This window comes from Dromiciops gliroides, chromosome 1, assembly GCF_019393635.1.
Source record: "Dromiciops gliroides isolate mDroGli1 chromosome 1, mDroGli1.pri, whole genome shotgun sequence".
NCBI lineage: Eukaryota > Metazoa > Chordata > Mammalia > Microbiotheria > Microbiotheriidae > Dromiciops > Dromiciops gliroides.
The window spans coordinates 742,452,462-742,465,549 of NC_057861.1; the positions used below are offsets into that span (position 1 = coordinate 742,452,462).

At 41.1% G+C, this 13,088-nt stretch overlaps 1 protein-coding gene across 6 annotated transcripts in view; it reads right to left on the reverse strand.

Moving 5' to 3' along the window:
* The window catches only part of LOC122741032 (sarcolemma associated protein), a 140,782-nt gene that overhangs the window by 56,921 nt on the left and 70,773 nt on the right, over positions 1-13,088 (reverse strand). For all 6 annotated transcript variants that reach the window (XM_043984076.1, XM_043984103.1, XM_043984068.1 and 3 more), the window contains exons 5-8: positions 7,514-7,576; positions 2,590-2,685; positions 2,249-2,320; positions 1,561-1,701 (exon numbers count right to left, since the gene is read on the reverse strand). In XM_043984076.1, coding sequence (XP_043840011.1) covers positions 1,561-1,701; positions 2,249-2,320; positions 2,590-2,685; positions 7,514-7,576 — 372 coding nt within the window. The remainder of the gene's footprint in view (positions 1-1,560; positions 1,702-2,248; positions 2,321-2,589; positions 2,686-7,513; positions 7,577-13,088) is intronic.

Genomic DNA, 13,088 nt, shown 5'->3' on the forward strand with positions numbered 1-13,088 from the left:
TTAAGTGACCTCAGAACCACAACACTGATAACTAGCATTCAGAAACACACTATGGTCGGGAGGGACCTTCACCAGTTTTGTGTGTCCTCTCTTCAGCAGTCAGTCTGGTGAAGCCTATGGACCCTTTCTAGAATAATATTTTTAAATAACTGAAGGAAATGCTCAACTTCAGTTAGAGGGGAGTGAAATTAAAGAGGTCATTTTTCTTCATACAAGCTCCTGAAGCCCTCAAAATCTGTCAGTGGACTGAGGGTTAAGAACTCTTGCTCTGAGAAAACTTATTGAGGAAGATGTTCTCTCCAGGGACACAGATCATTTCTCTAGCACATGAAGGTTCTCAAAGCCCTTTCTATCTTCTCTGACCCATGGCTGCCCATACAAGGTGACTCCCTCATCTACAGACGTTACAGTGAAAGTAGGGAAGCCCCGCAGCTGTTTACCTTTAGTCAAATACCTCAGTCTCACCATATGACTTGCCCATTTCTGGAGCCTGGAGCACAACACCTCTTTGGTACAACCTCTGTTGCACCAGAACTAACTCTTCTTTGAAATCCCTCACTTAGGTGTTTCACTCCTTTCACCCCTACCACATGCCACTCCGGTGACTCCTTGGAGGACAGGACTGGGTCAGTGCTTACAGTCATGCCACAATCATCTGCACAAGCTACTTCAATGACTCATCATGGCATGGATGTGACTCTGGGTCTTTGAAGGCTGGGTCAGCCCTGGCAGCTCTTCCCATGTTAATAAGACTGAGTGCCATACTGGTCACAGAATGACCTGGCTTTATGATGCCAAGGCTAGCTAAATACAAAGAGACTCATCACCAGGGGGATGACATTTAGTAATGAATACTTTAACTGTGGTAACCAAAGAAGATCAGCGCTCCACTTGTCTTTTAGTCTCTTATCATCTATTTTATACCGTAATGAAGATAAAAGATTTGCTAGGCACCGAATCTGGGTACAGAACTATGCTCAATGCTGCTAGCGCAGAACATCTGAAATTTTTCATGTAGCTCAAACTAATAAACTTTGTTATGGGTGTGTCAGGGGAAAAACCCCAACCCTGATATCTTCTTGAATCTCTGGAGTCCGAAGGTAGAGAACTCTCGTCTTCCTACACGCCTGTATCATTCCCATCCGTGAAAGAGAGAGCATCACCGCAAACCAGGGTAACATCCATAGATGGGCCCCGTCTGGTGGCTCAAACTCATCAAGAGAGAACCTGTCAGCCTTTGACTGATGAGAAGCTGTGGTCCATGTACATATTCAGGCTATCCTGGATGCTGGCAGAACAAGTGACTATCATTCAACTTTGTCTGTTCCCATTATAAGAGAGAAACTGGTGATTTCAAGCAGTGCCTCCTCTTAGGAGGGTTTCATGGAAAGCACACGGTCAGAAGTCAAGCACCACAGAAGCATGAGTACAAAAACCAGAGCAAGCTAGCACGGTAACGATTTCTGCGTCATACACAAATAAATGATCATGAGGTTTCCTGGTTGGGGAGATGACACATTAAACTCAATCAAAAAGAAACAATCGATGAACTCTCCATACCTCAACTTCTGAGAGTTTTCTGACCACTTCAATTTTCTCCTGAAGGACCCGCCTCAGAGACTCTTTGGCTGTTGTCTCATAGTTGTGTTTATCTTCCTGTAATGCTACAAGCTCCTTCCTTAAACTATCTTCTGTCTGATTCTAAGAATGAAAAATTATTACAAGTCAGTCAGTCCAAGAACATTTGTTAAGCACCTACTGCTTTCTACCCACTCTGTGCTGGGGGTTACAAAGAAAGACCGAACATCGACCAGTCCCTGCCATCACAGAGCTCAACGTTTAAAAAAACAAACCTAACCACTCACATATGAACAATTGATTAGGGTACAGATACCATAAGCACAACCACCTTCAAGCAGCCCCCCTCTCCAAACAATGATAACATGTCCAGCCCCATGTAAGCCTAGTCTTTAGACGGGGACTTCCACTCAGCCTCACGTGCACAGAAACACCTGAAGGCTTGACCTGCAACTTGGGCTTCTAGGGATGAATCCAGGTGGATGACTGAAAAAAACCCAAACCTAACCCAGACTACTCAAGATATGGTCAAACTTGAAACAGAGTCACTGTGACAGGGATCACTTCGTCTACAAGCCACAGGACAGATGTGCACAAGGGCATGGAGACAGAGAAATCCCTGGATCTCTCCACGTACAAATGCGCTATACAAATAAGCAGGAGTACCTACTTTAGAACATACTTGTAACTGGTTTCCCATAACTTCTAACCGCGATAACAGTCTATCTTCATCTATTAAAGCCTATAAAAGAAAAAGTTTAAAATAATAAGCAGTGCTCTTTTCTGAAACTAGATGTTTATGAAGAAAAAAAAATACACACACACACACACACACACACACACACACACAACGCCCTTCCATTACCAAATCTAGATTTGGAATTACATGGTAAAACACTTTCTTTGAAGTCAGAACATTTATTTGGGGATTGGTGAAGCCCGCCATAAACCCACACATTCTCCCTTGTTCTACATCAGAGACTTAAGTTCTCATGTTCTACATAGGGATACCTGCCAACCAGTATCAGAAGCCTCCTGTGTGATGGCTAGTAGCCGCTGAAGAGTGGCCAGCTTCTGTTCCAGCATCTGCTCCCGATGTAAGGCTTCCTAATGTAGAAGACAAACATTTACAAAAGCCGTTTTCAGAATATTCTTTAAAAAAAAAAATCAGAATATGCTATTTTTAAAAGTTGTATTTCATTAACAAATAGCAGGAAACACTATTTTCATCATATCTTCTAATAAATTTGTGAAGTAAGTTCAGGTCTTGACGTTTAAGCCTGTCTTGAGTGGGATTAAAGTACATCTGGTTTGAAATCCTCTCCTAAAAAACCTATCATTGGGGCAGCTAGGGGGCGCAGTGGATAGAGCACCGGCCCTGGAGTCAGGAGTACCTGAGTTCAAATCCAGCCTCAGACACTTGACACTAGCTGTGTGACCCTGGGCAAGTCACTTAACCCTCACTGCCCTACCAAAAAAAAAAAAGTATATAGGTTTAAAATGGTTTAGACACTGACTTAAGCTGCTTAAATGCTGAGAATTTACCTAAATTCATTCAATAAAAATAGGAATTAAAAATATCAGGAATCTGGTCTAAAGGACAACTGTGCCCATCCTTTGAGCTTCAGCAGCAAAAATGGCACACCTGACACCTGTGAAGTGGGTATTTTAGCTGAACTCTTGCCCTGGAACAAGAGGCTACTGAGATCACACTGCCCAAAATACAGGGGAGGCAGCCTAAAAACAGCTCAAGCAGAACATGGGGGTGGGGAGGACACAGAGAGTCACAGAGTTATGTGTAAGTATCCAGCTGCTTTAAAGAAGTAATTTTAAGGGCATGATGTGAGGCAACTATGATGTAGCCTACCATCCAAGGGTTATTGGGAGGGTGCCCTTCAGTCAACAGCCAAGCTGATGATGGGCAAAGAAGAGCTCCTTAATGCCTGCAGAATTCCTTCAGACTTCTACTCCTGCCGGGTTTGTTTCCATTGCAAAAATACTTTTATTTATTAATGGAAACATCATCAACAAAAAGTCAGATGTACTACAAAAGACAGTGCTTGAATTTAAAAATGTGGGGTTTTGCATTCTACATATTTGATGAATGTTATTTGGGAAATGGTGATAACTAGCACTAGTAAATCGAGATCTGTTTTTACCCCAACTATAAACAAGGAAATGAACTCTAAATGAGTTGGGTAGCTAGGTGGAACCGAAGTCAGGAGAACCTGAGTTCTCGGTTACTTCCTAGCTGTGTGAGCCTGGGCAAGTCACTTAACCCTGTTTGCCTTCATTTCCTCAACTATAAAATGGGCTTGAGAAGAAGATGGCAGCATCACTGGCACAAAAACGCCAAATGGGGTCATAAAGAGTCAGACATGACTGAAACAGCTGAACAGCAAAATGAAACCCATGCCAACTTAGAACTAGTGTTAGAGTGTTTTATTCCCACAAAAAAAGTCATTTACCTCAAAACAGTAGGAAGTTACTGAACAGATTTTTTTCTAGGTGTCGTTTTTTAATAAACCATTCTATATCTTTAATCTCCTCCTCCACTAGATGGTAGAATGTACTTAATTTAATTCAGTTGAAGCACCCAAAGCACAAATTACATTTCCACTAATATCTACTACTTCAAGAAAATATTTCCAAAAGAGGCAATAGTATTCTATTATTCAACTATTCTAGTGTTAACCTCAAATGCCCACTCAATTTTCTCTTGAGAAAAGACAGATCCAAAGCATCAGTTTAACCAAGCCCTATGATCCATCTAACTCAACAAATACAGCCTGTCAGGTGGTCTTTGCATTAGCTGACCCCCCCACCACCACAAGGTCTCCTCCTCTTTACTTCTTAGAATTCCTAATTTCCTTCAAAACTGAGTTTGTTTCTTTTTTGTCCTGCCAAAGACCTGAAAACTGAGGGGGTGCCTGTCTACTGGGGAATGGCAGAACAAGGTGTGGTGTATGAATGAGGGAATACTACTGTGCTATAAGCCATAACAAGCAGGATGATTTCAAAAAAACTAGACTTACATGATCTTATGCAAAGTGAAGTAAGCAGAAACAGAAGAACATCGTACACAGTGATAGTAACCTTGTAAGGATGATCAATTGTGAAAGACAATGATCTAAGACAATTCCAAATGACCCATGATGAAAATACTAGTCACCTTCAAAGAGAACAATGTACTCTGAGTGCAGATTAAAGCATAATTTTTTCCACTTTTTTGTCTTTTGTTTGTTTTTCGGCAACACGACTAATATGGAAATATCTTCAGCATGACTTCACATGTACAATGGGTATTGCCCAATAGGTGGGGGAGGGGCCAGAGGGAGAGAACTGGGAACTCAAAAGAAAAAAATTTTTTTTTTAGTGAAGCAATTGGGGTTAAGTTACTTGCCCAGGGTCACACTGCTAGTAAGTGTTAAGGGTCTGAGGCCAGACCAGAACTCAGGTTCTCCTGACTCCAGGGTTGGTGCTCTATCCACTGCGCCATCTAGCTGCCCCTGGAACTCAAAATTTTTTGGTTTTTTTGGTTTTGTTTTTGGTTTTTTTTGCAGGGCAGTGAGGGTTAAGTGACTCACCCAGGGTCACACAGCTAATGTCAAGTGTCTGATGCTGGATTTGAACTCAGGTCCTCCTGAATCCAAGGCCAGTGCTTTATCCACTGCGCCACCTAGCTGCCCCAATTTGTTTTGGGGGGTTTTTTTTGGAACTCAAAATTTTTAAAAAGTCAATGTTCAAAAACTCCTGAGGGGCAACTAGATGGTGCAGTAGATAGAGCACCAGCCCTAGAGTCAGGAGGACCTGAGTTCAAATCCGGCCTCAGACACTTAACACTAGCTGTGTGACCCTGGGCAAGTCACTTAACCCCAATTGCCTCACCAAAAGAAAACAAAACCCTGAGCTTGTGTCACTTCCACACAAGGCTTTTCCTGATCCCCCACTGCTCCCACTGGATTAGCGTCAATCTTGTACATATTCTCTACAAACATACATGTCTGTCTCCCTGAGGGCAGGCCTTTTCCACTTTCTCTCTGTATCCTCAATACTCAGCAGAATGCTTCACATTACTTTTTAAAAATCCAAATGAAGACGGGCCTGGGGCACTGAGAGGAAGTGAAAAACACAGTCCCAAAGCTAGAAAGCACCAACTCCCAGTAGAAGAAGCCCTAAGGCCTCTCAATCCTCACATATCAGAGTGACTTAATAAAAACCTGTTCACTGATAGCCCGGGGCACCATAATGTGAAGTGATTCAGTCATGGTTGCCCGGGGTCTTCCTGACCTCAAGTTCTAGCACTCTCATAGGACAAGGCCCAAAACTGAGTTCAAAGAGTGCTCAGTCTGGTAATGACTAGAGGAGCTAGCAACAGAGGAAAAGAACTGCAGAAGAACGAAGAACAAAAATAATGAGGAAAGGTGAGACAGTAGAAAAGCCAAGGAAAGGGAGTAGCTAGGTGGTGCAGTGGATAAAACACTGGCCTTGGATTCAGGAGGACCTGAGTTCAAATCCAACCTCAGACACTTGACACTTACTAGCTGTGTGACTCTGGGCAAGTCACTTAACCCTCATTGCCCCACAAAAAAACAAACAAACAAACAACAACAAAAAAAAGAAAACCCAAGGAAGGTCAGAGAGTGCTTGTGACAGCAGGAAACAGGACTTCTAAGATGCAGTTTAGTCATTAAGAAAAACCAAAGGGCTAAATTAAAGTCACATGGGAAGATCAAAGAGATCATAAACCTGTTGTCAGAAAGGAAGGGATAAGGAAGAGGAGAAAAAAGTGAAGAAGGAAAAAGAGAAAAACAAGGAAGATGAACATCAAGAATGGGAAGAAAAAAATGATCAAGTATTATTTCGCTTGAATGTACCAAAGTAAATAATCTTCAGACTGAGAAGGAAAGAACTTTAGTTAGAACTAGTTAATAAGGAGTTCAAACCCAAATAAGTGAAGACAAAACTGAAAAAGGACCGCTTCCCTCAATCAGCTGAAGTCACCAAGCCACTGACAGCACTCAGAGAGGCAGACACTCCAGTGTTCAGATAAAGGCAGTGAACTCTATGTATAGGCTGCTGAGCAAGAATCTGACTCTTGGCACAATTAGAAGCCCTGTTATTAAAGGGATGCCTGGCAAACACTTAGAAAGGGAAGTGTGATCACTAAGATCTAGCACAAGTTCATGGCAAAGAGGCAGCACACAACTACCTCTTTTTCCTTTGGAGAGGGAGAGAGAGATTAGGGAGTGCTGATGTTCAGACAACGGTCCTTGGTCATTTGACAAGCACTTCACAGTCCAGGAGACACTATCATTGCCACATGACAGCTGAAGAAACTGCAGCCCATGACCACATACTTAATAGGATAATTGGGTTAGAACCTTCCAGTTCAGCACTAACCACCACACCATACTTTCTCAATATCTGGAGTATAGCAAGTATTCCTGGACATCAGCAGGACGTGTGACCATGGTTTTAATTACACTGTGGGTGAGAGGTAGCAATGTTCTGTACAAATGCAAAGGACAGAGCTGGACAGACGGAGGCCCACACAGAAACCTTCCCAGTCCTGTACCTGGGACGCTGTGGCTCTCGCTGAACATAAGCATCCATCACCTTTGCACCACTGGCCCAACGCCTGGAATACTGTCCCCTCCCCTTTACGTTTTAGCCTCTCCTGTTTCTTTCCACCTTCGGCAGTGGTCTTTCCCCATCACCTCCCTAGTAGTGCCTTCTCCAACTTGTTCTAACGTAAAATCTCTTCTTTAAATTAAGAAACCCATAAGTCTTTCACCTTTCCCATACATGGCCTAACACAGACAGAAATCTGTGTCACAAGTGTTCCCCATCCTGCATTTATTAAGTGACTTCAGGCATCACCTATTTCATTTCTAGGTTCTAAACTCCCAAATGCTCAAGAGTTAGTGTTTACCTGTAGATATTGTGAAAGTTGGAACAGTTCCTGAGAGTACATACTTGGAGTGTTAGCAGCAACCTACAAACAAGAGGAGATGCCATTAAATTTGCTGAAGGTACTTTTATAGAGGGTTTAGGTCCATAAGATTCAAAGAAATATTTACTTTATCTACATACCTGTTATAACCCTCAATAAAATGGAAGCTCCCTAAGGGCAGGGACTAATTTTTTTCTTCATATACCAAACCCATAGTAATATAAATATTTCTTAAACTGAATTGCTACATAATTTGTGCCCCAGCTACTATAATCAGCACAGTAAGTAGAATGAATCAATCATAGATAGTTTTAATACAAAAAGAAACTGGAAAAAGAAAGATACTATGTTTAAGGTACAAACAAATGTCATTAGTTACACCTGGAAGAATTCATTGTATTATTGATCTTGGTGATTAGCCATCTGAAAGAAAGGGCACCATAACAAGAAGCAAAAAAGTGAAAAGACCTTGATTTCTTAAAGCATGTGTATAACCTCAAAGGATACTAGTTACCAAACAGAGCAGTAAACTAGTAAGTTCTCTTAAATATTAGCCATGAAAGAACTTGTACAAGTTAACAAAGGGCAGATTCTAAACAAAAATACAACACTTTCTAGCGTGTTTTGATCGAGACAAAAAAGTCAAGAAACATCACATTTAAGTACATTTTAGTTGGAAAGTAAATGACATTGAGCAATAGATTAAAAATGATCTTCCAGTTTTTTAAAAGTGATACTCTTTCCCTAAGTACATCATAATGCATCCCATTTGAAATATTTCATCATGAAACTGTTAGGTGAGATGGTTTTAAAATCATGCGATAAGCATTTATACATAGCACATAACAACAAATAGACACATATACTTTATAAAGACACAAGGATAAAGCTAAGATAAATATAATTAGTCAAACATTCTAGTTCTGAGATGGGCATAAGAGAAGCATTATGATTCTACACATAAATAACTTTTATCAACTTAATAATCATTAAGACAAGTAGAAAATACAAAATAAGGAATAAAATCTTACACGAAGCCTACCATTTAACAAAGCAAAACCAAATGAATTAACAACAAAAAAATTAGTATTTGTTCTGTCTCACCTTTTCAAATAGACCTACAATTCCACTTTGGAGAAATATTTAAAAAGCAAATCTACAATTTCTATAATCAATGTATTTATAGTTCAAACATCCTACTAAACTAATGTGGTTGCATTATGTATTATGTCTTTTCTACATTTATTGGTACACTTCATAGTTATTCATTTTTATGGAAACATAATATTCCATTAATATAACACGATTGGTCCAGCTACTATTATATTCAGAAATGCAACTCATTTCCAGTTGTGGGTTCTTCTCCCATCTTACAATGAAGGCAGTTGCAAGTACTGAGTACATCCTTTCATAACATTTTGAGTATAAAGTCTTGGAAATGTAATAATTAGATCAAACAGCATTATCAACTTTGTGACTTTTTATGTTGCCACAATGTCTCAAGCCATCTAAGATTCCAACAAATGTCTTAGCATGTGTTTTCCAGTCAATGTGGAATATGTTTTATGTGCTTCCTTGCCCAATCTGCATGGTTTACAGTGGGATCTGGAAGTGGTTTTAATACATGTTTCTCTCTAATATTAGAGAAGCTGCCCATTATTTCTCATGGTTCACATTTCCTCCTCCAAGCAATGTTCACATCTTTTACCCACTGGGGAAGAAGAGCACTTATCGGACCATTATGATTTCTTCCACTTTTAGAGAATTATTTTCATTGTACAAAAGTATTCCATTAAGTATAACCAAACGCAAGATGATTTCCAACACGATTTTCAATTTATTTGGCAAAAAAGCTTTTTCTGGGGCAGCTAGGTGGTGCGGTGGAAAGAACACTAGCCTTGGAGTCAGGAGGACCTGAGTTCAAATCTGGCCTCAAACACTTGTTAACTATGTGCCCCTGGGCAAGTGACTTAATCCCAATGCCAACACCCCCCCCAAAAGTAGGTATCTGTCAAAAAAGCTTAAAGCTTTTTCTTACAGTTGTTTTGGATTTTTAACAAAAATATTTAAATAGCTGAATGCAGTGAAAGCTTTTTTTTTAATCATTCCATCTTTCCGTAAGCTCTTCTCTATCCCTGTTCATCTTTACAATAACCACATTCCCTCCATCTCTTAGTTCTTTCCAAAGCCAACCTCTATACTATCTGTACTCTCCTAGCTTTCTCATCTTACACTATCAGCTACTCTGGAATTCCTGACCCCTTGTCCTATTGACACTTGAACTCCTAATTACTTCCACAATTTGTCTCCTTCACTTCTATTCATGGGCCACTGAATCACACAGACTGGATTCATTACAAGTCTATGTCATGTCATCATGTAATCTTTTTTTTTTTTTAAGTGAGGCAATTGGGGTTAAGTGACTTGCCCAGGGTCACACAGCTAGTAAGTGTTAAGTGTCTGAGGCTGGATTTTAACTCAGGTCCTCCTGACTCCAGGGCCGGTGCTCTATCCACTGCACCACCTAGCTGCCCCACGTCATATAATCTCAATTGGGCCCTCACTGCAACAAGGCAATCTTTTTTCACCATCCTAACTGATTTTCATTCACACTCGGTACAGCAGCCATTCCAAACATGTTCTAACCTTCCTACATCTCTTCCCACTGCAACACCTTCTTCTCCTCCATCTCACCCTATCTACTGGCTCCTCTCAACAGAAGATCTCACCCATCTCTCTTCCTCCTCATGGCAGCCCTTTGCAAATATACACCCCAGGTCCCATCTCCTTCCAAATTCTCTAACAAAGTGTTCTCACCCTCATCTCCACACCACCAGTGTCTTCCCTGCTGCCGAAAAACACACATCTCTCTCATCCTTAAAAACCTTCATTCAACTCAACTACCCTCTAGACCCATCATCCATATCATTCCTCCCCTTTACAGCTAAACTATTTAAGAAAGCCATCTACCTTCAGTGTCTCCATTTCCTTTCCTTTCACAATCTTAAAAACCATCTACCACCTGGCACCTCATTTATCTGAAACTGCCCTCTCCAAAGCTATGAATGATTTTTCATTACCACGCCCACCCACACCCACACCCACCCACACCCAGGGCTCTTTTCAGAGGCTCCTCTATTCTGCAGCAGTGAGCTACAACCCAGAACCACTTTTCTGAATTCCTGAAATGTGGTGGAGCTGGTCCCCTCTGGCCCTATACTTTAACTCCACTACCAATGTCTCTTCCTTCTTTCTCTTTCTCTTGTTTGGCTAGCTTTCTATCTCTTTTTAATGGGATCGATGATTTGTTCTCTTCTGCATTTGCTATTAGCTCGTGGTATCAAAGACGTGCCTTTTAACTATAAAGGGAAGGCTTGTGCTGCCCAGTGTCCCAGCAACTAGTGCCCAACCCCACCTCACCCCAACTAGTCCAAAACAATAGCCAGAGAGAAGTCAACCCTTAGCTTTGGAGCTCCTGCTTACACACCCAGCGAGGAACAAGCAAACACAGCCCACTTCACCTACCAGACCCTGATCTACCTATCATGGGTCGTCCAAGCCATCTTCCTGCCAGGCTGTGGGGTGTGTATCCCGACCTGATGTCACTTCTCTACTTCTCACTATCCTGTACGTACCCTCCGCCACCTCGTCAAGGGAACAATAACCAAGTCAAGCCTATTAGTGATTCTGGATTGTCCTGGCATTTCACTGGGCATGCTTCACTTTCCCCAGGCCCCTCTAGAATGTGAACACCTGGAGGACAAAGAACGCTTTAACTATCCCCAGGACTTACTTATCCTAAAGCCTGCTACCTAGTAAGGCCTTAATAAGGCCTCAATACTTCAAGAAAAACAGGATAACTGATTCTGAGCTGGATCATTTAGTCAAACCTTCTCACTTAACTGATGAGGAAACAGGGGTCCAGAGCGGGCAAACTGCCCAAGATCATATAGCATATGTTAGATCTGAACACAGACCACTTGACCTGAAATACAGTCACTTTTCTGCTAAATCACTCTACCCTTTCCATTGCTATAGATTTAATGTTTCTAAGAAATGAATATTCTCTTTTATCAAAGGTTTCCCTTGCATGGGATGACCATAGAGTATCATTCCCACACTCTGGTTATAAATTTTGTCATTTCCAAAGTGAGAGGCTCACCCTCTCTATCCATCAATCAACATTTATGAAGCACCTACTAGATGCCAGGCAGAAGTGTGATAAGCGCCACCAACCCCCTCCCCCCTTCCTCTATCTGACTGCCAACAAAGGATCAAATGAGTAAATTGGGGCAGAGAAAGGTCAAGTCATTTGCCCAGGCACAGAGTGAGAAAGTACATGAGGTGTGATTTGAACCCGAATCTTCCTGAATCCAGTTCCAGGTCCCTTCTCCACTACTGCAAACATTCATTCCCCACTGCTGCCAACCTACTGGAAAGGCTGTGTTGACCTCATCGCCCTGGGCTTTGTTTTTTTTCTGAAATTCTACTTTGGCTATATATTCATTTCTAGTTTTGTGAACTGTGGTATTTGATAGCTCGTTATCAGGTCACGACTTGTGACACTACTGGATAAGCTCTGGTTTGGGAATCAGAGACCTGTGTTTAAAGACTGGTTCCCACTCTAACTGTATGACCACGAGCAAGGCAACCTGCCAGAAGCTGGGTGTCGTTTCTTCATCTACAAAGTGAAGAGTAATACTTGTCTCTTAAGTCCAGAGTCCCTTCATTTTCTCTATTTCTTATTGATTGCTTTGCAGAGTGGAGAGGATGGCCTTGGAGTCTGATTCCTGGGTAGGAGTCCTGTCTCCAACTCTCTGTCGCTGCTGTGTGACCACTAACAAATCAATGCCTTCAGTCATGGCTCTAAGAGTATAAAATACAGATGAATTCTGGTTCGCTTCAGAGGAAGGAATTTCTACACATCAATGAAATCACAGGTATGGAACGAAAGAAAAAATACATTGCTAAAAGCCAACAAATTCAAAATTAAAGTACTACTTTGACTGCATCCTATAGATCACTGATTTATGTTATTATGATACAAATATAGTTAATACCATCTCTGATTTTTCCCTATCATGATTCATGAAAAGTATGCTCTATTTTCTTCATTTAATTCATTACATGCACCAATTAGCTGTGATAGTTATGTTTTTAAATTTTCTTGATTCACCCCATTTTCATGTTTAAATGTTCTGCTATTATTTGTGTTTTAGATAGTTCTGAAAGACTCAAGTTTTCCTGACAAAAGTCTCATGTTGAATTGAACACTTCAGTATAATATGTTCCTTCCATTCTCACTGCCTGGAGCATGAATATGTGTGATACCACATTCTAACTCTCTATCATCTGCAGGTGAATAATAAATTGGGAAGAACGCTTGCGTTTTGAAAAGTGCAAAAGCTTTCCATGTTAAAGACACTGCCTACAAACAGCCTCTATTGTTGGATTCTGCTTTCCTATTTATGCCGGGGTTTTCTCAAATCTTAATGAAAAAAATCCAGTGTTTACACTCAGCATTACAAAAGTTAGATTCCTCTTTCCTTCAATC